This window comes from Aythya ferina, assembly GCF_964211825.1.
Source record: "Aythya ferina genome assembly, chromosome: 15".
In the NCBI taxonomy this organism is placed as follows: Eukaryota; Metazoa; Chordata; class Aves; order Anseriformes; family Anatidae; genus Aythya; species Aythya ferina.
This window is the reverse complement of record NC_140314.1, coordinates 97,192-121,048: the sequence shown is the minus strand read 5'-3', so window position 1 is coordinate 121,048 and position 23,857 is coordinate 97,192. Positions and strand designations below refer to the sequence as shown.

Sequence of the window (23,857 nt, the reverse complement as noted above, 5' to 3'; positions counted from 1 at the left end):
CCCGTCACCGGGGCCGCTCCCCAATCCTCCAATCAGAGCCCCGGTCGAGCACAGTGGGCGGGGTCGTGCCGGGCTCGAGCGTGTCCCGGGGCAGGCGCAGCCTGCCAGACCCGCCTCGGCTGCCTGCGCCAGACCGGACGGTTTTAGGGCACGGGTGGCTCTCGGCGCCTGAGGTAAAAACCCGCTCGGTTGCCCGACGGGGGCTCGTGGAAGCCGAGGGGCACGAGGAAGAGAGGGCTTGGGAGAGCCCCGCTGCTCTCCCCGCTCAGGCGTTGTTCCGGTAACCTCCGGGTCCTGTTTCACGAGGATGCGCAAAGCGCGGCGGACGGCTCGCAGGCAGGGTCACAGCGCGCCGGCGCAGCGGCACGGACGGGTCGGACGGAGGGACAAACCTCGCCGCTGCGCTCCGCACCGAGCAGAGAGGGAGGGAAACTCCGGACCAGAGACAAAGGGGGGGAGCCGAGTCGGGAACATCCGGGTCACTCGCTGCCGCCTCGATCCGGGACACGCGCGGGTGCCGCGGCCGATCACGGTGAGGCCTGGCCGGGCGAGGGGCCTGGGACGGCGGGGCCTGGCGCGGCGCGGAGGCGGCCGCGGGCCCTGGGGGAGCGCGGCCTGGGCGGGCGCTCTCCGCCTTCGGCGCAGCGGGACGGGCAGCCGTGGGGCGTGCGGGCCCGGCGGCTCCTGTTGCGGCCGCGCGGCCGGGCCCGCCGGCGCATAGCTGCGAGCTCCGCGTCCCCCGCTGCCCTGCGGCCCGCTCGGGGAGGTCTCGGTCGCTCCGGGACGCGGCCAGCGAGGGGGCTCTAGGCACCACCGGGCCCGCGCGAGGCGGTCCCTGCCGCGACAGCCGCTTGCCCGGGAGCCCGCGGGCGGGCGCCGGGGTGCCCTGTGCAGGCCTCGGACGCTGCCCTGGCCTCCTTGGAGGGCTCGCGATAGCAGCGGCCCTCGGCAGGGGCAGGCGCCGCTCGGCCCTGCCGCAGCTCCTCTGGGCGAAGTCCCCGGCCGGTCTGTTACCGAGCCGTCCTGCCGCGCGGCTCCTTTTGTTGTTCTTGCGCTTTTAGTAGCCGTTCGGACTAGTACCGCCTCTTTTATCTATTTCTCTGCGGCAGGCAGGAGGAGACTTTCTGTATCAGTCTAGAGCTGATGGTATGCTTTGATTAAGCTTCATCCCTTAGTTTCCTTGGCCCTTCTGAAAAGTTAAGGGTGTCCGATTTGGGGGCAAACTGTTCCAATATAGGATTTCTTCCAGTGTCTGCATGCAGTCGGTAAAGTGAAAATGAGAGGCTAACAATCTTAATAATTTTGGTTTGTTTTGATAGAATAAGAACATATTCTTCATTATCTAGGGACTTGTCAAAAGCCATACTTGTGGGTTGTTACAGGGGCACAGGAACACTGTTATGTACAAGACTTGCTTTTTCTGTTTAGATGTAAGTTCTCTTGCACATACGACCCCATATACACACCTGAAGATAGAGATGGCTTAGTGTTTTGGTTTTGTTTGCTTCTTTTTTCTAAAGCAGGTAGTAGTAAGAGCAGCAGAGGTAAGCTTCTGAGTAAACTTGGAAGTTTCTGGCAGTTTTCTAATGAGTTGATAGCAGTAAGAGGAGCATTGCCACTTCTTAATCCTGGTGTGTGTGTGTGTGTGTGGAGGTGAGTAAAACCAAATGAAACATGAAGAGCAGCCTCTTACATTTGTGTGGCAAGATAGAGTTGATAAATTTCCTCTGGTTTAGACATTCATATTCTTTCCAGTGACGTAGCTGTTCAGTATTCTGGGACTTTGGTTCTGCTTGTTCCGGGTAAATTTCTCACGTGAAGAAAAAAGCAAATCAGTTGTGATATTCCAAATTAAAGAAAACTAAGAGCCTTTAAAAAGATAAGTTTCTACAGATATTTGGGCAAACAATTCTTTCAAAGGGAAGAGGGGGGAAATGTACATAAGTAATTGAGGAAGATAACAGTGAGAATATCTTAGTGTTTAATAATTTAACACGCAGTTAGTACTGCACTTCTTCCTGCTACACCATAATTTGTGAGACCAAAAAATATATATAACAGGATGATCAAACTCTCTTTATCCTGTCACGCTACAGCAAGCAGAGCTGAAGTTTGCATAAGATATCTAGTTTTTTGTTTGTTTGTTTGTTTTTACTGAATTCCTGCTAGAGTGTACGTATTGACAATTCGTTATTGGATTGGTTCACTTTAGAGGGGATTCTTAACTAGTGGGATCTCCATTTTTGAAATATCCCTGTTTTCTCTTGTACTTGGTAAGTTTGTGATGAGAGGCTTTAGATGCTTCTCTGCTCTTGTCAGGGTTAACTGACGCATGTGGAACTTTTTGAAGAGGTTTGCCAGGCACTGACCTATTACATGTAAGATACGTTGATATTTGTCAAAAAGAAGGTGACAAGCTCTATAACTAATAGTTTGCGCTTCCACATTGCAAAGAACTGCCAGCACAAAACAGTCTTAGGGTAAGTAATTCAGGAGAAAAGCTGTGAAATGACAAGATGACAAAACCTAGACTCCCAATTCAGGGTTTATTTTTAAAAGAAAAGAGAGGGTTAAAACCATATCATGTTTACTTGCACAATGCAGACAATAAGTCTGTAGCATTCTCTATCCAAAGATGATGATTCTAATTATTTTAGACCTTTCTAAGATGATGTAACAACAGTAGTGCAGAAGAGAGACCCCAGGTAGGCATTTCTCCATACTAGGTAGGATAAATATATGTACTTGGAATCTAACCTGAAAACATAAATGCTTATCTCTGTCAAGCATCTCTTAAGATACCGTAGTTAATCACATTTGAATCATTAATAGATTGTTCAGATTTGGACATTTAAGTCCAGAACTTTAAAGTCACAGATTCCACTTGGTGTATAGTAATGCAAATGAGTCTGAAATTTTCTTCTCTAAAATATGCTGTACGTTACAGTTCATAAATCCTGCTATTGAAGTATTTAGACTTGGAGCCAAAATGTCTCTTAATATTACCTGTAACTACTTAGCTAGGCTGCAAAATAAGAGCTCTGAACTATTTTTACATGCCTCTTTTCTCCCTCTTTCCCTCTCCATTCCTGTGTGAAATATATCCTGCTGTGAAATCGATAATTACAGTTAATTTCTTGTGCAACTTGGGGGGGGGGAGAACGCAGAGAAATTTTCATTTCAACAAAGGAAATGAAAGGTAAACATGGAGAATGCAAAGGTACTACATTTGGGAAGGAAATGGTGTGTAAAACTCCCTCTTCAAGGGGTTTTACATCTTGAGGTACAGAAGAGTTAAAATAGCACACTTGATCTTTTTTGATTACAACAAAGCATTTACGTATATAATCATTAAGGTTGGAAAAGATCTCCAAGGTCATCTGGTCCAACCATCCCCCTACCACCAATATCATCCACTAAACCATGTCCTGAAGTACCACATCAAACCATTCCTTAAACACCCCCAAGGGCGGTGACTTGACCACCTCCCTGGGCAACCTGTTCCAATACCCAGCTAGTCTTTCTGAGAAGAAATGTCTCCTAATTTCCAAACTGAACCTCTTCTGGTGCAACTTGGGCTACTTCCTCTTGTCCTATTGCTAAGTTATCTGTGAAAGGAATATACACTGAAAAAAAAGGTGTGTTGTCTGATCAGTGTTTAATTAAGTCGAATGCCTCAAGATTTTGAAGGGTCTTTTATAGAACAGAAGAAATCCTTAAATTTACCGGGGCATGATATAGTGCAGAACCAGTTGCAAAAACAAGCACGATACAGAGCTCAAACTCAGTTTCTTCTGCTGAAAAAATTAGTTTGCTGTTGTTCTTTTGGACATACGTGGCTTGTGCCCTCTGAGAAGTTAGTATGTCCTCTCAGGTGTGTATCTAATTGTCTTTTAGTCACAGAAAAAATGATTTATTTATTTGAAAGCATCCTATAATATGTTTCCCTGCAGAAAAAGGTATCTGAGTTGCTAAACTGTCAAATATTTGAATGGCGTATAGGCACAAATGATTTTTTCATATTATTATAGTGAAGTTAGTGTTAGTACAGTGGATCAAAAGGTGCTAACAGTACAGCTGAAAATGTCATGTACTTATTAGTTCATTTAGATTCATTGTAAGGGTATGAGCTCATGCAATAAAATTACTCCCTTTAGAATTTGGCTGAGGGAAAAGTGTTTTTGTTGTTGTTGTTTTGATGATCTCTCCAGTGACTCCATTTCTGCTTCTGAATGGCAAGTGGTATGTACAGTTTTAGTGTTGACTAGGTTCCACAAATCTTCTGACAAGACCAAGATTCAGATGCATGTATTGGAAATATTAGATGGAATGTAGCTTTTTTTTTTTTTCCTTGGTGCATGCTTACTGCATGGACTGTTAATGGTCCTTTTTTTAAAAAGCTTTAATTTTAATTAAATTCTAGCAGAAATTGTATTGCTAGCTGGAAGTTGAAATAATGGCTTATAGTCATCTAAGCAAAACTGACTTTGGGAAAGAAAAAAGTGGAAGGGGGGTGTTTCTTAAGGTCTTGTTGTTGAGGTGTCTGTGCTGCAATGCCACTTGTGATGATGTGTAAGTACTTACACTGGAAGCCTACTGTATTCTAATCTTCAAAGGGTATCACAGATGTGCATGAGTAGTTAAGTGTGAGATTTTAAAGCAAGGACCTTTTTGAACTACTGTTTGTATGGTCAAGAACTCTACGTATGCAACAATCCTGTAGTATTAATAATTCTTAATCAGTGTTTCTATATTTGCTGTAACAGAGTGGTAATATTTCTTTCACTATTTCTGTGAGCTTCTTTAGTGGAAGGGCACTACTCTTCTGGTGGTTGTATGAAGTCAGGCCAACTGTTCTAAAACTCTCCAGCTACTGATTATTAACTCTAAAACGGGTAGAAGTGCAATAGGAAGGAGGATTAGAAACCTTCATTGGATTTTTTTTGACCATGTGGAATCCTCCCCGAATTTGAGAGTGTCACTCTATTGCAATCATCATGTATAGAACTGTTCTTGTGTCATCTGTAGTAGTGACCTGTGCTATATGTATTTCTTCAGCAGTCTTGGTCACTGTGTGCTCAGCTGTAAAGAAGGCGGTGAAGATGCTTAAGGGTTATTCAGTTTATACAGGAGTTAAGGACCTGTCTTGAGGAATCAGTGAGCCACTGATTCTTCCCCAGTTGATTTCTGTATTGCTGTCTATTGCTGCTGCTTTTTACAAGTCATACAACATGTATGACACAACAGTAAAACCGAGATGATGTTAATAAATACTGTGCCTATGTTGCCTTTGTGTAGAACTCTGGCTTTTAGCAGGAGCTTGGTCTAAAATTGACATTTCTTATTCTCCTATTTGCGAGAATTAGGAACAGTGCAGGCGTTTGTCTATAGAAGAAAGCCATAACTTTGTGATATAGTAAGGAGGTAGTTACGTGTTTGTTAGTCACACATAGGAAACGTGAGCCCTTTTCCCATTAATAATAATGTTACTGTTGTCAAGCTACTGTCAAAGTCATCTTGAAAACATGGTTCAAATATTATGCCTACCTTGTATTTTAAGCTCTGTCAGGTCCAGTAACTAAGAGATTGTTGGGGGGATGGGGGTGGTGGTGTCAATATTATTCCCAATGTTAATATCTGCAAAATGTGCAAAAATGTCTCTGCTACAGTACTGAGAATTGAAGGCCAAAGGAATTCCTGAGTGATCAGAGCTTTTAAAGAGAACATAATATGTTATTTACATTGTAAATAAAAGGTTATACTAAAAGCAATCATTTTTGTTTTAGAGGGACTCTAAATATGTCTGGCATAGCTCTCAGTAGACTTGCACAGGAGAGAAAAGCCTGGAGAAAAGATCATCCATTTGTAAGTATATATAAATTCTGTTAACTTTCTGGCTATTGCTGCTGTTTTCATGTTATGATGATTTCTTTCCCTGACTTGTTACTTTATTTTTTAAATAAGCTCCTTAAAACTACGTTGTGCACAAAGGAATAACTTTGTGTAAAGAGCAAATGTGTCATAAAGTACTGTAAGTTTCTTCTGAAATTCTTTTTTTCTTTTTTTTTTTTTTTTTCCTTTGCCTTTTTTCAGGGATTTGTAGCAGTACCTACAAAAAATCCAGATGGCACAATGAATCTAATGAACTGGGAGTGTGCTATTCCAGGAAAGAAAGGGGTAAGACTTACTGTTGTCCTAATATTTCGCTTATGCTGAAAACTCTCATAAGCCTGCTGGTATATTATGCTGAGGACTATAGGAATATAACTTAAACATAGTTTAATGTAAATGCATGGATCATGCTGTAGGACAAAATACACCATGAGCCTGTTCAGCTGTTGGCACTGTTCACCTTAAGAAACAGGATTCTTACACGTTCCTCTCAAGAATTTGAGTGGAACACACTTGAGATAAACAATGGTGTGAACCCTAAAGCAATGATTGCTTCTGCTGGTTAACAGCCAGTACCTTTTTCGCCTGATAAATAATGAGATTCTTCAATCCTACAGAAGTGCTGCACAGTAGCAGTTTTCAACTTTTTGAATTTCATGGAAAATAATAGTTGCTAGCGTGAAAACTAAATGTCTTCAGTTCTATGTAGTCTTCCCATTTTATATTAGGGAAATAAGAATAGAATTTTCTAAAATAGTTTCTTTTGATCTGATTTCAGTTGTGTTTCTCCTAAAAAATAAATAGTCCTGGACTTTTTTCTTTGACCTTGTTATTTTAATCAGTTTGGTCTGGTTCTAGCAGATGAGACTAACACAAACCTTTATGTGGAGATGATTATTAATGCTTGAGGCTTTTTTGATTTGTATAGTACCAGTATAACTTAGTCTGAGCAGGATTTTTTTTTCTTTTTTTTTTTCCAAGTTATTTAGCAAGGAGACATTATTCTTGAATTCACTGGATGCATTTTGATCTTCTGGGATAATGCTTTTAATTACTTTCTTTTCATTCTTTTACGTCTTTGATGTCTTGCATTGGATGTATGAGGACTATTGCTTTGCCTGGTCTACTGCTACTTCCTGCTGGCTTGCTTATGTTCCCTTAAGATCTCCTTTCTTCCTTACCAAAACATGCAGATTCCATACTATTGCCTCAGTTAGTTTAATGCTGAACATGATATTACTGCTAAGGATATAACTTAGCTCAGTAAGTTGATAGATGTCTGCATAACAGATATCTGCTTTTTTGTTTGACTCTCGAAAAATGCCCACCTCAAGGTAGTTCTTGAAGTACCTAAATAAATAAATAAATAAATAAAACTTAGCAGTATAAGGAAAACATCATTCCATTACGTTCTGCTAAAACAAGAGCATTCCTCATAGTGGATAGTTACGTACCTTATGTCACCTTTAAATACTTATGAAAGCTTATGGCATGAGAATTTTACATACTAATGTTTTGAAGCTTCGTAAACTGCAAAAAAGTAAACAAAACCCTTAAAACCAACTTCTTGCCTCCTAGGAAATGCTTTCCTTAGGAATGTATCAGTTAGATTCATGTAATTTCTGATAGGGATCTAATTTTAAAAAATGGGTCTTTTACTCAAGTGAAAATGTCATTTCTTCAGCAAGAAGCAGTATACACTGCTCATCTCTACCAGGAAAAAAACAGTTGCTGTATATCGCCTTTCTGTTTGGAGGCACACTGTACTGCAGCTGTTTCCCCTCAGACAATAGAATGGATGAAACCACCATTATGCTTTCTCATCAGCCAGATGAAAAATTGTGGGAAAGGAATTTGCAGGTGGCTTCGTGCTGTTTCACACGGCCCTGAATTAGAGATAATGAGGAAACAAGTGGTAGAAACAAAAACTTGAGCAAGGTTGAGATAAATTTCCTACAGTGTTAAAGATGAGCTTTGGGCAGTGGCCAGTTGCTGGCTGGCTGGATGCGCGTCTGAGGGTCCCTAACCAATTGTATGACAGATTTGGGCACACGGACAGCGTGTGGGGCTACGAGTAAAGTATATGTAGTAGTGAAAAAGGGCAAGAAATGTCTCCTGTACAAGAGCCATCAGGAGTGCATGTCTTGCATCCCTTCAAAAAATTGTAGTGGTATTAGTGCTAGGTTGGAGATCTCCATTCACTCTCTTTTCTGACAGCAAATCACTTCTACCTAGAATCTGACTTGAAAATTATATCTGTAACTGGTCCAGTAATGCAGGAAGATCTAGATGATACTGCATGCCTACTGTTGTTATTTTAGTATGGCCTTTAAGTATCTGCTATCTTACAGTTGTCAGGTGTGTTGCTCTATCAGAAACGCAGTCAACTTGTTTGTTGACTGTCTGTTCTTGTGTTCTAGTTGAACTGTTTGTTAAAAGCCACTTATCTTTTCTCAAGACTGATTGAGAGGGCTTTAAACTAGGATCAGTGGGGGAGGGGGATACACCTGAGGGAGATACCACTGAGATTAAGCGAAGGGATAAAGCACTGTCTGAGGGTGGCATGGCTGATGGGAGTATCTCTGCTGCTCTGGGGAGCACTACAGGTTCAGGAGCACACCTGAAATGCTTTTATACCAACACATCAATATGAGGAACAAACAGGATGAACTGGAAGCTTAGGTCTTTTTCTGGAGTATATTGTTGGTATTAGTGGGACTTGATGGGATGTGTCCCATGACTGGTGTGCTGGAATGGAGAGCTATTGGTTGTTATGGACGGATAGGCAGGGCAGGCAAGGTGGGTGTGTTGCGTTTGTTGTAGGGGAGAGATTAGGCCCTTTGTCTTTAGAGATGATTCCATAGAGAGGCTCTGGGTGATTATTAAGAGGACTTACAGCAAAGCAGATATTGTCATGGGTGTCTGTTTACCAAGGATGATGGCACAGATAAGCTATTTTTTAGGCAGTTAGAGGAACATCTGGATTGGTTGCCCTCATCCTTATGGGACACTTCAACTTCCAATACATAAACTGGGAATGTCATATTACCATGACAAATAAGTCTGGAAAATTCCTGAAGTATGCTAAAGATGACTTCCTGTCACAAGTAGTGAGGGAGCCAACTAGCCTTCCTGGATCTGTTGTTTAAGAATAGGAAAGGCCTTGTAGGAGATGTGTGGTAGATGGCTCGCTTGTGCACGATGATTGTGAAATAGTTGAATTGAAAATTTTGGTATAAGAAGAAAAAAGGTCTGAAGAGTTGCCACCCTGGACTTTAAGAAAGGAAACTTTAAGCTTGTCAGGGAACTAATTTAACAGTGTCCCTTTGGAATTGGCTCTAGAATTCGGGGGTCCACGAGAGCTGGTTGCTTTTCAAGAACTACATTTTATAGACTCCGGAATGGGCAGTCCCACTATGCCACAAGATGAGTAAATGGGTCAGAAGACAAGCCTGGCTGAACAGGGAACTCTTCCGGGATCTTGGGCTAAAAAGGAAAATGTGACTTGGAAACAAGGTCTGGCTTCACAGGGAGAACGCAGAGCTGCAGTTCACATCTGCAGGGAGAAAACAAGAAAAGCTAAACCTCAGTGCTAGCCAGTGTGGTGTCATACCACAAAAAAAAAAAAGCTCTCGAGTATGTCAACAGCAAGAAGAGGTTAAAAGTAAATGCTGGGTTCTGCACTTGAGATGGAGTAATGCTGGACACGGGTACAAGCTGGGAGATGAGTGAAGAGCAGCTATGCAGAAAAGGGATCTGGGGGTGCTGATGACAGCAGGCTCCACATGAATCAGCAGCGTGCCCCAGCAGCCAAGAGGGCAAACTGTATGTTGGGGTGCATTAAGCACAGCATGGCCTGGTGGTCAGAAGAGCTGATTCTCCTATGTTTAGTGTTGGTATGGCTTCACCTTGGATATTGCGTACAATTTTGGGGTCCACAGTATAAAAATGATACTGAGATACTTGAAAGCATCCAGAGGAGGGCAACAAAGCTGTTAAAAGGGCTAAGAGGAGAGTTTGAGAACACTTGGTTGTCTAGTCTGGAGAAAAGGAGGTTTAGAGACAACCTTGTTGCTCTCTGCAGCTTCCTGCGGAGGGGAGGTACAGATCTCTTCTCCCTGGGAACTGACAAGGACACATGGGAACGGCACAGAGCTGTGCCAGGGGAGCGTCAGACATTAAAAAAAATTTCTTTGTCATGAGGGTGGTCAAACTGTGCAACAGGCTTCCTGGAGGGGTGGTTGTTGCCTCATGCTTGTCAGCATTCAGGAGGCATTTGGACAGTGCCCTCAATGTGCTTTAACTTTAGTTTAGCCCTGAAATGGTCATGCAGATGGATTTGACCTTTGTAGGTCTCTTCCAACTGAACTTGTCTGTTGTAAGACTGAAAGCAAACAAAATAAAAGTTTATCCTTTCTAGTCTTCTAAAAAACTGACAGGTTAGTCTCTTCTGAGAAGTTACAGAGACTAGATATTACCAGTTGATGACAACTGACTGTTCAGAACCATTTCTTTAAATACATCAAATGTAATCGAACCCATTCACTTCTAAAAACAGCTTCCTTAGTATTCTCTAACACAATTTTTTTTTGCATTCTAACTCAAATCTTTACATTTTTGTTGTTACTTACTGTGCAGAGCTCTCCTTTTTTCTTCTCCAGGAAAAAACATTTAATTCAGGTAGGGAAGAATTAGGTATTTCCTCCTAAGGTGGTCTTCAGTCATACCTGTCTGTACCTGAGGCTGAGATTCAATCATTTACACTGATAAGATACAAGACCATCTCGACTCCAGTTTGCCTGTTAAGAACAACCCAGCATGTACTTCCCTTTCAGTAATCCGATAGCAAGGGCAGTTTATGGAGAAATTGTCTGAATTTTACATCTATAAAGAACTTTCTGTATATCTACACTTCTTACCAGAAATCAGTTTGTCAGTAAAGGGCTTTTCTCCTTTTTTTTTTTTTTTTCCAAGTAATTATATATTTGAGATGTGCTTTTTGTCTTTTCCTAGGTGTTTTTAGTTTCTTAGATGACCCTTCTGAGTAGTGCTGTTTTACCTAGTCATCTGTGTAGCACAGAAATTGCTTTTTTCAAAGCTCTTGATTTCTGATAACTTCTTGGAACTTCAGAAAAATGTAATCTACAAAGCTACATGCTACCAAATGCAAGCAGATTAATTTAGACTAGTAAATCTCACATTAATTGTAGCAATACTACAGTGCTCTCTATTTTTTTGGCCACATTTTGTTGAGCAAATGGCAAAATAGAAGCCATTTTTATTCAGCTGCTTAAGGGGTATATATGTATCCTATCTTCTCAGACTTGGTTTAAGTGGGCATATAATGTCTCCCTTGTTACATGCATATAATTTAGAACTTTTAAATATTCTGTTTCTTATATGCTTTATACTTGTATATGGAATTCATTTTTTTTTTTTTTTTTTTTTATCAAATCTATTGGTGTCTTAGTACCACTTCGAGGCTGTGAAGAAGTGGAAAAGCTTTTTTTTTTATTTTATTTTTTTTAACTTCAACTTGCTGTGTCAGTGGAATAACTCATTTCAGTGTAGGCAGCATACTATCATATAGGACAGTTGTTTTTCTCCAGTGTAGAAGAAAGTGTCTCAGAAACTGTTTGACTTTTCTTTGCAGTAATCAAAACTCTACCTTAACTTCTTTTATAGACACCATGGGAAGGAGGCTTATTTAAACTACGGATGCTTTTCAAGGATGACTACCCTTCTTCACCCCCAAAATGTAAGAAAAATGACAATTGTATACCAAGTAGAACCATATTAAGCTAGTCCATGAAGTTGTACGAATGGTTGTGATTTCTTTTGATTTTTTTTTTTCTTACTGACAATTTTTTGTTATTTTTCCCCCCTTATTCTCTACTTTGCATTTAGAAAACTGTGACCAACTGAGCCAAGTGCTTGATATAACACCATCAAGAAGAGAGGGGGGAACTACTGTTTGGGTTTCAAAGTTCGACAAAAGCACCACTTGAAGTGTTCACTAGATCAACATTTTAGAAAGTAATAAGTAGGCATGGTTAGTCTAAATCCTTTGGGGGGGTGTTTAGGCACTTTCTTGCTGTAAAGTTAGTCTTCTAAGCTGAGAACTCAGGGAAAAAATACTTCCATGAACTATAACCTTTTCATCCATTTGCTCTAAATATAGAGCAAACAGATCTGTTATTTTTTAAGCTGACGTACAGTGGATACTCAGATGTTTTTCCTGTTAGGATAAGGAACCTTCTAAAACTTACCTCAAACTTGCCCATTTCAGAAATATGAAAACATTTCTTGCCTTGTCCAGTTTTTTGGTTCTTGATTTGGCTACCCTCTTAAATCAATGGAAATGCTTAAACATCTCTTTTTGACTGTCCTTCATTAGTGTTTCCGCTCTATCAGTCGTTTTGGCTACTTGGGTTTGTTGCCACCTAAATACAAGTGGACAAAAGAGGAAATACACCTTTCAACTAGAAAATATTTAATTTGTTTGCAACTAGCATGCTCTGGAAGTGTTAAATGAATTGTCATGCCTTAAAATAATACGTATTTATGACTGGTAGGACTCATTACTAATGCTGCTTATGCATTCCTACTGAACTTCATTGAGCAGCTGATAAGCAAAACATATTTGTGATATAAGTTGGATTAGAAAATTGCACTAAAATAATGTAATGAACACTTGCTTAGCAGTACATAAAATGTTAGCTGTTGCATTTAAGTTATGCATAGATTGAAGAAATGACAGATTAGAGATTGTCAGAAGGAAAACTGCACCTCCTCAGTTGGTCTTGCAACTTAGACTTGGTTCTTCTTGTTCAGTGCATGTTGGTTATACGTAAAGTGAAACTGGGGAAAAATATGCTAGAAATTTGTTCTTCTTTGTATGGAACACAGTATCCTAAAGTGAGGGGGAAGTAGGTGAGTGAACAGCATTATCTTTTCTTTATACAACAATATGTGTAGCTATAAATATAGGAAAGGTTTAACAAGCAATTTGTGAAGCTACTACAGACTGTCAATTTTCATTTCTAAATGAAGATATTACTGGTCACAGTGATACAGTTAAAGTTTCTGGACTGATAACACAGTCATGATAGAGTACTTGCTTTAGGTACAAGTGAGCCAAGAAGCAAACTGTATCAATAGCTCCAGAAATGTCAGGCTTTTTGGATGGTGGGCGGGTGGGTGGGTTGGGGGGTATAGAAGGGGAACAGGGTCAGAGAGAAGTGTGTTTCTTTGGCCAGTTCTTTACACTGATGGTTTAAACCAACTGTCTGATAATAACCTTAGCTCTGCATGCAAGTAACTCTTTTTTTCTTCAGGTAAATTTGAGCCACCGTTATTCCACCCAAACGTGTATCCTTCAGGCACAGTGTGTCTCTCCATCTTAGAGGAGGACAAGGACTGGAGGCCAGCAATCACAATTAAACAGGTCATTAATTGTACATATGTGTATACTTAACCTTCTTACTTGCTTTGCCTGCTTATCTTACATGAATGTAAAATGTTCACTGTTTGTTTCTGTAGTTAGTTACTTTCTAACTTAGTAGAAACTTAGTAAGTTTGTAACTGTAGAAAGTAACTAGTAAGTCTGTAGTTGGTTTCTTCCAAGAGTGGTTTTTTTCCTATGTGGTACATCTCTTATAATGTCTGTGCCTGCGATATATCTATACCTTCTTCCACAGATCTTGTTAGGCATACAAGAACTTCTAAATGAACCAAATATTCAAGACCCAGCTCAAGCAGAGGCTTACACAATTTACTGGTAAGTATCTTTGTGTGTCAGCTTGAAAGCTGCCATGTTACCTATAGCTGTCTATTGCTAATAGTATAACGTGCAGATGTTTACAGGAATGATCGAGGGATTTTTCTTGCCTGCATGAGTGTATCCTGCAGAGATGCCTAGCTTATGCTAAGCTTAAGCAAAGCAGTAGCTTCACAGTTAATAGGCTAACAGGCCTTTTAATAGTATGACAACAGCACAAAAGCATGAAGACATTCAGCTGGACCATGGCTTTCATCTTGGTTCTAGCCCAACATTAATTCCTTTACATTAAAGGCTAACTGACGAGTAGTGGTGAAACATGATGATGTAATGAGACCGGTGATAGAGAGAAGGTTGAGAGTGGATTAGCTGACAAGTTCCATTGATCAGTACAGAAATAATTCATGCCTATCCAGCAATGTGTACCTATAAGCACTTGTGCCTGAAGGATGAAGAAGAGATACTGTGATTGCTGTAAGGAACTTGTGGCATTTTGTGAAAATGAATGTTCAAAAAGAATAGTTTCAAAAAGTACAGAAAGCTTGTAGCCTTAGAATAAAAATTTGTGAACTAAAACCTACTCTTTTTAGACTAATCTTAAAATTTTCCTACCATTAAAAATGGATGACTGACTCATAATCTTTAAAAGAGCAACAAACTCTAAACAAATGCTTTTGGTACTGACAGCTACTGAAATAATGACCAAGATGGGAATGCATGATTACCGTTCTGGACAGAAGAACAAATCTTTAGGAGAGTGCCAAGTTTGGAAAAACAGCTTGCATATGTGAAGTCTCATAAAATATCATGTCAAAATCTTCTGTTACAGGACCCTAGTGAAAAGGAAGCATAGGGGTGGATAGTGTCTGCTGTTAATTACAGACTTCACTCAAGGTTATTCTTCAGTATCTACTGAAGACTGGATGGGACTGCATGCAGATGAAGGATGGATGGAAGGCTCCTTTGGGAGCAAGTAATGATGAGGCAGCCCCACCACTTTTTTTTCCCCTCTAGGAAAAGACAGAATAGTCTGAGGAAATCTGGTGCAGGAATAAGTACGCTTCCATAAAACTATGTATAGGCTATGTCTCATCTTTATACTTTCCTTCATGTATATATGTGAAGCAATCTCTGCTAGTCTTGTTTTTGCTTTATTACAGAGACTGCAGAGACAGGCTCTTGATTTTTACCTTGATGACTAGTTAGTGCTAATCAGTACTGTTTTAAGTGTGCGGTAGTTCATAGGAAATAAAGACCAGTTCCCGTGTGCATAAGCTTTAAGCTGACTTTGCTTTAAGTAGGGGGGAAAAAAAGATTGGGGCGGGTGGAAAGGTCATGTATAAGCTGCTGTTTGTTGTTGCACTAAGGCTCTCCAGATAGTAGTCAAGCATTGTGCTTCTCAACCTGTTTCTATACAAGCCACTCTCCAAAAGCAAGATCTGCTGGATGTGATAAAATAAAAATAATCCAATTTTAAAACTTTTAATTCTGTAAGTGCTTCTAGGGAAAAAAAAATTACATCTATTGAGAATAAATTCTTATGCATGCTTTGCAGTTTATTTCAGATGTGTACTCTCTGGTTTATCTTTTTTTGTCGTTGGACATGCATAGCATTTCAGCAGGTTGCTGTATTTCTGCAGCCCATAGTGTGACTCATTGCGACTTAATGAGAAATTGTTAAAAGCAATTTCTTTTTGTTAAAAGAAATTTGTTAACAAAGCAAAATTGTTTACACATCTGTAATTTGGAATGGTTAAATACTGGGGAAGGTGCAGTGTTGTTCAAGTATGTCTTTTAGTCAAGTTGTTGAACTTCAAGAATAAACTGTATACAAAATAGGACTTGTTCTCCTTGGGATTGCTTTGGTGCTGTTGTGCTGTAACTTCAACACTCTTAATGAGCTAAGCTACCTCCTCCTCACCAGTAGGCATGCAGTCTACTATGGAAGGCATTGTTTTGTTTGGATACTCTGAGTGGGAGACTTAAGATCTAGGCTGTGTTTTCATCTGACAGTGCAGTATAACGTAAAGAAAAAAAAATGTAGAATGAAGCTTGTAAATTTGTGTATAAAAAGAAGATGCTGTATTTTCAGACATTGGCAAGCCTTTGTAGCTGAAAGCAGGTTAAGCTTTCGCTGAAAGGCTGCCTGAAAAATCTAGTTGCTCTGAACTAACTTTGGCAAAAAAGTAATGATAACAATTTTTTGTTTAGCTCTTGGTTGATGCTTTGGACAGCTAATACAAAGTATTTTGACAGCTAACGCATAGCTGTCAGTATTAGGTGTTAAATGCAAGTGAATGATCTATTAAGTTGTTATCCTGTGTTGGCCTAAGTATGGAAAACAACAAAGTTTGCCTTTTTTCTGTGAACACAATGAGGCTTTATTGTACATAGTTCCTTGAAGTAGTAACTGCTTGTTCAATCAATCTATAGCAATTATGCTACCTGTAGTGAACTGTGGTGCTTTTTTTCAAAATGTGGATTCCCTCCCCCCCCCCCCCCCCCCCGCAAAGGTTAGGAAAAACTTAACCCTCTGAGTTGGAGTCTGCGGAGATAAAGGCTGAAACTGCCATTATCATTTTCCACTTTCTTAAATTTCTTAAAGAGCAGCGCTTCCCTTCTCTCAAGACAGGTGAGATAAAGTTCAAAATCATATTCCATCAGCTGTTATTAAATTGATCTCATCAACCAGTTTATCCTCTTGGAAAACTGGAATTTGTTGATGACCACAGGTGGAAACTATGTTGATGAGTAAGAATGCAGGTAAGGTATTGCTGACCATGAGAGAAAGCATGCACAAACCTGATGCATACAGATAGTTCAATCTGTATTTCATCTGTTGCCAAATGATTGGTATGGCATGAAGTTTGTGCAGTAACTAGTTAAACAGAACCCGACTTCCCTCCAAATGAAATTGTTGGAGTAATGTTCCAGGAAAGTCTTTATTGTATATATTGTGGTCTTCAGTGAATTCCTATTTAATGCTTTTGTCTTCAGCAATGGCTTCATTTCACATTGAAATGAAATGGAAGAAAAGTAACTTTGCAATACAGTCTCTGATTTCTCAAGCTTTAATTGCCCTTTCTCTTTCTTCTATTCAGCCAAAACAGAGTGGAATATGAAAAGAGGGTTCGAGCACAAGCCAAGAAGTTTGCACCATCATAAGCATCTGTCATGCAGCATCTTAAAAAGGAAGGGATTGGTTTGGCAAGAACTTGTTTACAAAACTTTTGCAAAATCTAATGTTGCTATGTACAATTAATATCCACTTAAGGGAGGGGGTTGTATGTGTGCCATTTTCCATATTCGCCACTTGTATACAGTTCTAAATTTGCTGAATTGCCCCCAGTTTTTTCATACAGGGTCTCTTCCTTCAGTCTTTTGTATTTTTGATTGTTATGTAAAACTTGCTTTTATTTTAATATTGATGTCAGTATTTCAACTGCTGTAAAATTATAAACTTTTATACTTCTATAAATTCACTAGTATCTTTAGTTACTTTGCTATCTGATGCAGGCATGCTTTAAAATGTTAGAACTATATTTAGCCTTTAGCTGGCTGTATGAGAAAAAAATCATGCCCTCCACCCCCTTCCCTCCCTGAATTTGTTTTTCTATCTTTCAGAAACTAGGTTGTTATTGCTTAAGAGCCTCTGAGATCCAAAGTCAGCCAGCATCCTTATTCTGCATCACTTCCTTTGTGTTTATATGGCGTTCTGTCTGTGTTGCTGTTTAGAGTAAATAAACTGTTTATATAAAGGGCTTTGTTTCATTATCTTCATTAAAATTAAGACTGCCATTTAAATGGCTGTGAACACAAATCAGTTTTTAAGGTCTGTGATGCTGTACTTCTCAGATGTTGCCCTCATTTATTTTCTGCCTCCCTACCCCTGACACAAGTATGGTCTTTTCTTTGGGCCCTAAATCATGATTATTCACAGCTGTTCCACACACTAACAGTTCCTTAAACAGCATATAGAATTGTGTGACTTGCTAGACACCAATTGCTTACTATACATGATGGGATTGACATACTGGTATGACCGCTTTAATATAAAATATCACGAGCATATTTTAACATGAACAATAATAGGAACTGTCCAGGGAACGTAAGGGGACAAATAGCATCTGGGGATTTTAAATACTTAATCATCAGAAATACCTCTGTGCCTTCTTCCATATGTCAATGTATATAGGTTTTAGGAAAAGGATGTGCTCTATGCAATTAGTTTCCTTCTGTAAAGAAAATCAGTTAAATTATGTAAGTTATTTTTCATGTATGTTAAGTTGATATGCCCTCTATTAAACTTGACTCTTTTTTTTTATTGTATTTTTAGTCGGAATAATTCTGGAAAAAAAAAAAGAAGTATGAAGAGCTTTGTTCCATCTGAGCTGTAGCTTTTTCAGTGCTTCTTTTATTAAAAACTGGTTACTACTAGAGACTCGAGTTACCTTAAGTGTGATACAGCCCTTCTTTTAGATCTGCTGTATTTGTCTGCATCTGATTGTGAGAGCTCTGTAAAATGACAGCGCTCCCTCAAATGAGAGTAGTTAGCACATTCGCATTATTCCTGGTCCTTTAAAAAAAAAAAGTGATTGCTTCCTTTTTGCTGTCTAGAAGTCCTTGTTGCAACATCTCATTTGGGAAACTGGGGTGGGAGAGTTGAGGAACTGCTAAAGGAAAAGATTCTGAGTTAGATTTATTGACTTGAACTTCTTTTTGAAGGGGAACAATATTTGTACTATTAAAACTGCTGATGTAACTCTGAATTGTATCGTCCAGGAGAGCTAGAATTTCATCTGTAGTAACAAGTGAAAATCTTGCTGTGGCTTGAAGAAGTTGCATATGCAAAGGTAATATGGACTGTCCTTAATATATTCAATTCTGCTGAAGCATTTATGGAGTTTAGGTTTAAAATCTTAAACCTAAGATTAAGTTCCACTTGGGTTCTGGATACTCAGAGTATTCTATTTAAATGTACAGAAACCAGGATACATCTGCTAACAGCTCCACTTTCACTATATAAATAAACAAGCATATGGAGAAGTGAACAAAGATACCAGTGCTAATTTGAGTCTTGTACTCAGATCTTTAAGGGTCAATGTACACTTGTGACTAAGAGCTATTTCAAGTAATGCAAATGCAGTCAGATGGCATGTTCAACAATGCTATCTGAAATTTTATGGCAAATTTACGAATATGAAATGTTCAAGTGTATGTTGCTTGGGACTGCTTATAGCTGAGTAAATTAAAAACTAACAATGTTACTGAAAAGACATACTGAGGTTTTAAAACTATTTGAGGAAGCATTTTTCCTTTTAGGCGTTTTGTTTATCCTTAATATCCTAGATGAAGTAGTTGAAATGTATATGGCAGGCTTAAGCCTGCAAAAACAAGTAAGGTTTCTTAAGTGGTAGATGCTCAGAACAGGGCAATAACTTAGTTGTGTTTTCCAGCTGAGATACACTTCAGAAATTAGAACTGTTTTCTACAATCTGTGAGTAGCTAGAAGTAATCCCTCTACATCACTCACCAGAACCATTCGTTATGAGTTTTTACTTACGTAACTAAGCTTTGCAACCTTAATGTAATCATTCCATAAACAATTACCTAAAAGTTAAATAACCTAAAAGCTTTACGTGCATTATTCGATTTATAAACCTACATGTAACCTGAGATTAGAGGCTCACCTAAACAAATGTGTTTGCTAAGTACCTACTTACAGATGAAAAAGTGTGGCATTAGGACACCAGGGTTCTTTAATGATCAGTAACTGCTGCTACTTTATTATACATAGCTTCATTATCCATGTTGCCTGCCCATACTGAGGACAGGCTCCCTTCTTAGATTATTTGCCCCACAGCAGCCCTTTTCCACTAGTTGAGTCAACAATGCAGCTCGGCAAACACCCAGCCAGCAAGTTCCATGCCTTAATGGCTGGAGAATAAGCAAACCAGAACGGCAAGGCATCTCCTGAATCACCCTTCTTTGTTCCCTCTAAACTCTTTACATTCCTGATGGCCTCATCGTTAAAAGCCCGATGTTACCACCAACCATAGGGCTTGTCGACCCCCATGGCCACACTCCCGCAAAGAAGTCACAGTGTTAACAAAATTTATTTATGTAAGATATTACACCTCTTTGGGACTGTTGGGGTGTTCTTATTCTTAGTATTAATATATTAACTTTTCAAATAGTTTTACTGGCTACTGTTGCAGAAACTTTCCAGTGCTATCTTCTTCGGGACTGTTCTCATTACTGCTCTCACTGACGTCATCTGGAGTGCTCACAGTGTCGTCCTCAGATTCTTCATCACTTTCTTCTATTCTGGAAATGTTTTTCAGGATTATAAAAGTACAACAATTTCTGATAAGAAAATTAATGCTTAAATTAAACTTTATTACCCTGGGGAACTGATTGGTCTATTGGGATTAGAAAATTCTTTTCCTGAGTCAACATCAAATGGATCTGAAAAAAGAAAAGATGTATTGATAAAGCAGGCTTTTTATTTATTTTTGTGTGTGCTAAAACAAAACATTGACAGGGAGGGGCAGACATGCAGCCTGGCCAAAACCTGTTCCACATTCCAGTCTTCTTACTGCTAAGAGTTCCCCTTCCCAAGGAGTTGTAGTAGCTCTTGAGGGACAGTCAGACTGTGCACATAGGTTTTTAAGACTTTTGGTAAGAAAACATGCATGTTCTTGTAATTGTTTAATTCTAAAAAGGTTATCTAGTTAGTTCATGGCTACTGAAAGGTGAGGTCTAGCTCTTACTGCTGAGTAAAAGTAATGCTAGACTTACTTTGGTCTGCTCAGCTGGGGAGAACTGTTACAAGGCATGGCAGCTTTGATACTACATCCAGAAATACACAGGACTTTGTGGAAGTCTGCCTTATTCATCATCGTGATGTTGCCCCTTAACATCTGTCTTCAGTTTAATGTAACTGTAGTTAGGCTTCCAGCAAACAGGACTACTTTATTCAACCTAGTTTGTCATAAGAGACTGAAGTTGAGAGAAACTAGAGCCTGTCTGCCATGCCCTTACAGTAAGGTCCACTGTCCTATTTTTATTGGACATAATACCTCTGAAACAGAAATTGTCTTCATAGGCTCTCATATTGGCTTTGATACAGTCTTTTCTGTGCTGCCTTGAATAAGACCAAGCATTTGTCTGTGAATACAACCTAAAATACCGAGACACCGGTAAGTTACTCTCCACTTATAAGGTACTTTCATTATCTATACAGATTTGCTTTTAAATATCTGTTATTGACTATATAAATATATCAATTAAAGGTTTTTCCTTTTCTAACTTGCTGTTAGACTGCATGCCTGTATTTCTCTTACAGGCCTGCTGAATTACTAGTCCTCTTTACTCATACTCTGCTTTTAGTTTTTGTAGATACAAGGAGGAAGATGCATATATTTTTACTCCTTAGTCCTCTAATATCCTTAATTTAATTGAGGTACCTGTTTCATGGTTCAGCTAAATATTTAAATATACTACTATAGGTGTTAAATTGCTACAGTCTTTTATCTTTTTGGGTTGGAAAAAAATAAACTTGCTTATAAGAGAATACATATTATAAAGACAATGACGTATGTCAACAAAGCTCTTCTTTGCCAGTATTTGATGAGTTTGAAGGAAAAAATTGCAAGAAGACTCTTGAAGAAAAAGAGGAGGGAAAAGGGTTCTGCTTTTTTTTTTTTTTTCCCCTTACCTATTTCTTCTCTTGTTTCTTGGGCACTGGTTAAAAAATCCTTTTCAACCCCAAGCACTTCTTCCTGGCAATGACAAGCTGCATATTTTTCCAAGAGATTTTTGTTCAAGTCAAGAAATGCCTTCCCCCATTTAAATTTCCTTAGAAGAAGGGTGGCTAGGTCTGGAAATCCTTTAACAGAAAATAAATTATCAGTGTACTTCAGTGTGAGATTTCACTCAGCTTATTGGTTTCTAAGTTTAGCACCTACCTACGTATCGCTACAGGAATGAGATGTTTGCCAGCATTTTTTCAGTATTCAGGGATTCCAATTTTAAAAAATATTATTATTTTTTTAAATTTCAGTTTAACTTGAAATATTTAATTAAAGAAAAGTTAATAGCTGTTTTGTAAATCTTATATAAAAATATTTTGTACAGGTAACGTTTCAGGCTATAGCCCCCGTAGTTCTTCAGTAAAAGAGCAGTTGTACGTACCATATTTTCAGAAGGTAAGATCTGTCTGCAGTGTAGTAGAGGAAGTCTGTTCAGTTGTCAGTAAAGTTCTGTGATGAGTTTGCAAAACAACTGCAGAGTGGGCAATTTCTTTTATTGTTCTTAATCAGAATGCACCCAGTTAACAGCTTTTAACCTCTCATGAAGACAGAGGTGACCAAGGAATCATGCTGTTTTCTCTAGCGTTTTTTTTTTTTTTTTTTTTACAAGAATTTTTCTAACACTACGTATCACCTTGACAAAACCTGGATCACCAGTTCACGTATCCTCTTTAGTAAATGACAAACTTCTCCCCAGAGATACCTCAATGGCTACCAAGTACAAGCACTAGGAAGAAAACTAGAGAATTTATCTCATTATAAATTCAAGATCAAACTGATGATCATCGGGTCAGCATTACAGTTTATTCTGTCGAAGATTATCTCCTCATTATATGAAGGACATGAGAATTTCTGGTACGTATTTTGCATTTAACACCAAGTAGCCTACCAGCAATGCAAAAAGCTGCAGCAAAAGCTTCCACACAAGATAGCTTGCACGGCCGGCCATAATTTACAGGATTTGCAGCCACCAGGTAAGGCAGCAGCCGTAGATGACTTCCTCTCATTCTCTTAAAGGGAGTTTCTTCTAATTTAGCCCATGAGCAATCTATGACTGCAATTCCATTCTGAGCAATGACATGCCTGGAAAGAGAAACATCGCTGTATTTGAAAAAATATTTGTAATTGTATTGATAAAGTAAATTAAAGTTAGAATTCCAATTGCCACTTAATGCTGGTGACCAATTTGCATACCTCCCCCTTTGTCAATAAAAAGTATATATTTTACAGTGATTAAAATACAGATGTAATAAACAGGACAGTATGTTTTCCTTCAGAAGCTGCGTACAGCAAGTAAGGTTTCAAACTAAAAATGCAAAATTGAAGGATTAAAACATAACAGAAAAGTGTAGTTATAAGTAATGTTGGCATTCTTAGGAGAACATCAAAGTTCAGATTTAAGTTCTCAACTAGCTTCTAAAGACTAATATTTCTCTGAATACGTCTTTATAAAAATTCTGCAGACACATTTGAAGACCATTCTCAAAGTTCTTCCAAAAGAAGTTATAGTTAATGCCTTGTGTTGCCAAAGTCTAAGAACTTGAATGTAGTAGCTATAGGCCCACGTGATTCTGAACATATTAACCTACAAACCACGTACTTTGATCACACATGTTTTTCTCACCTAACTCCAGCTGTGTAGAAATTGTAACTGGACTTAGTAAAATGGCTGTATTTCTCATTCTCTTCTAATAATTATTAATATAATGCAACAGAAGACCAAATGTATCCCATTGCACAGTTCTGGCCATGAATCAGTGATTAAAACGTTCCCCTAATGTACCAACATGCAGTCTCTGAGCATCACAATAGCGTTTGAGCCAAATGTTCTTCCACACGGCCTGCGCTTTCATCTGCATCGCAAACAGGCGGTGAGATCATTTGAACATAGGCCTCATCAGCGACTTACCTGTCGGCTGGAGAAACATATACGGTAGCTAGTGGGCTGAGAACGAGGCCTGGGAATCTCTGGCTGAGGCGCAGGGTTCGGAGCAGCCCTTTTCGGGCCAATTTCCTCCCGGTGCATTTCTTGGGATCGCAATGTCCGAGCTCCCACATGGCAAGCGGGCACGGGAACTTCGCCTCCCGGGTTTCCCCCTCAGCCCCTCGCTCTCCCTCCAGGCAAGCTGAAAACGGCACCGCGCGTTAGTCGGGGGCGGCCAGCCGTCCCGCTCGGCGGCCCGCCTCTGCTAGGCCGCCGCTCGGCACGGAGCCCGCGGCACGCTCCCGCACCTCTCAGCGCGGCCTCCGCTTCCGCAGCGAAGGTGTCGAGGCTGCGCCGCGCCGCGCCGCGCCGCGCGCCTCGCGGCGGGGCAGCGGCACCGGCGGGCCGCGGCGGACGCCTGCCGCGCCTCATGCTGCCGCGGCTGGG

The 23,857-nt window shown here is 39.8% G+C and overlaps 2 protein-coding genes across 4 annotated transcripts; one reads left to right on the top strand and one right to left on the bottom strand.

Annotated features, from left to right (window-relative positions):
• Positions 1 to 48: 48 nt before the first annotated feature.
• On the top strand, positions 49 to 17,433 carry UBE2I (ubiquitin conjugating enzyme E2 I). Of its 2 annotated transcripts, none has more exons than XM_084537296.1 (7): positions 49 to 173; positions 5,787 to 5,865; positions 6,094 to 6,177; positions 11,578 to 11,650; positions 13,230 to 13,339; positions 13,593 to 13,672; positions 16,774 to 17,433. In XM_084537296.1, the coding sequence occupies exons 2-7, from the start codon at positions 5,800 to 5,802 to the stop codon at positions 16,835 to 16,837; spliced, it is 477 nt and encodes a 158-aa protein (XP_084393422.1). In that variant the 5' UTR covers positions 49 to 173; positions 5,787 to 5,799; the 3' UTR covers positions 16,838 to 17,433. The 2 variants fall into 2 exon arrangements, with proteins under 2 accessions (XP_084393422.1, XP_084393421.1); XM_084537295.1 differs by having other exon boundaries at positions 56 to 532.
• TSR3 (TSR3 ribosome maturation factor) lies at positions 16,951 to 23,852 on the bottom strand. Of its 2 annotated transcripts, none has more exons than XM_084537290.1 (6): positions 23,719 to 23,852; positions 23,396 to 23,612; positions 22,376 to 22,569; positions 21,393 to 21,563; positions 20,077 to 20,140; positions 16,951 to 19,999 (listed from the first exon to the last, which is right to left on the bottom strand). In XM_084537290.1, exons 1-6 carry the CDS (start codon positions 23,840 to 23,842, stop codon positions 19,879 to 19,881), a joined length of 891 nt encoding a protein of 296 aa, XP_084393416.1. In that variant the 5' UTR covers positions 23,843 to 23,852; the 3' UTR covers positions 16,951 to 19,878. The 2 variants fall into 2 exon arrangements, with proteins under 2 accessions (XP_084393416.1, XP_084393417.1); XM_084537291.1 differs by having other exon boundaries at positions 16,951 to 19,994.
• Between the last annotated feature and the right edge of the window lie 5 nt (positions 23,853 to 23,857).

Coding starts and splice junctions, on each gene's coding strand:
- UBE2I (XM_084537296.1), top strand. CDS start 5,800: ATGTCTGGCATAGCTCTCAGTAGACTTGCACAGGAGAGAAAAGCCTGG. Junction 11,651..13,229: donor CCCTTCTTCACCCCCAAAAT/GTAAGAAAAATG, acceptor TTTTTTCTTCAG/GTAAATTTGAGCCACCGTTA. Junction 13,340..13,592: donor CAGCAATCACAATTAAACAG/GTCATTAATTGT, acceptor CTTCTTCCACAG/ATCTTGTTAGGCATACAAGA.
- TSR3 (XM_084537290.1), bottom strand. CDS start 23,842: ATGAGGCGCGGCAGGCGTCCGCCGCGGCCCGCCGGTGCCGCTGCCCCG. Junction 22,570..23,395: donor TATGTTTCTCCAGCCGACAG/GTAAGTCGCTGA, acceptor TTCTCTTTCCAG/GCATGTCATTGCTCAGAATG. Junction 20,000..20,076: donor AGACCAATCAGTTCCCCAGG/GTAATAAAGTTT, acceptor AAACATTTCCAG/AATAGAAGAAAGTGATGAAG.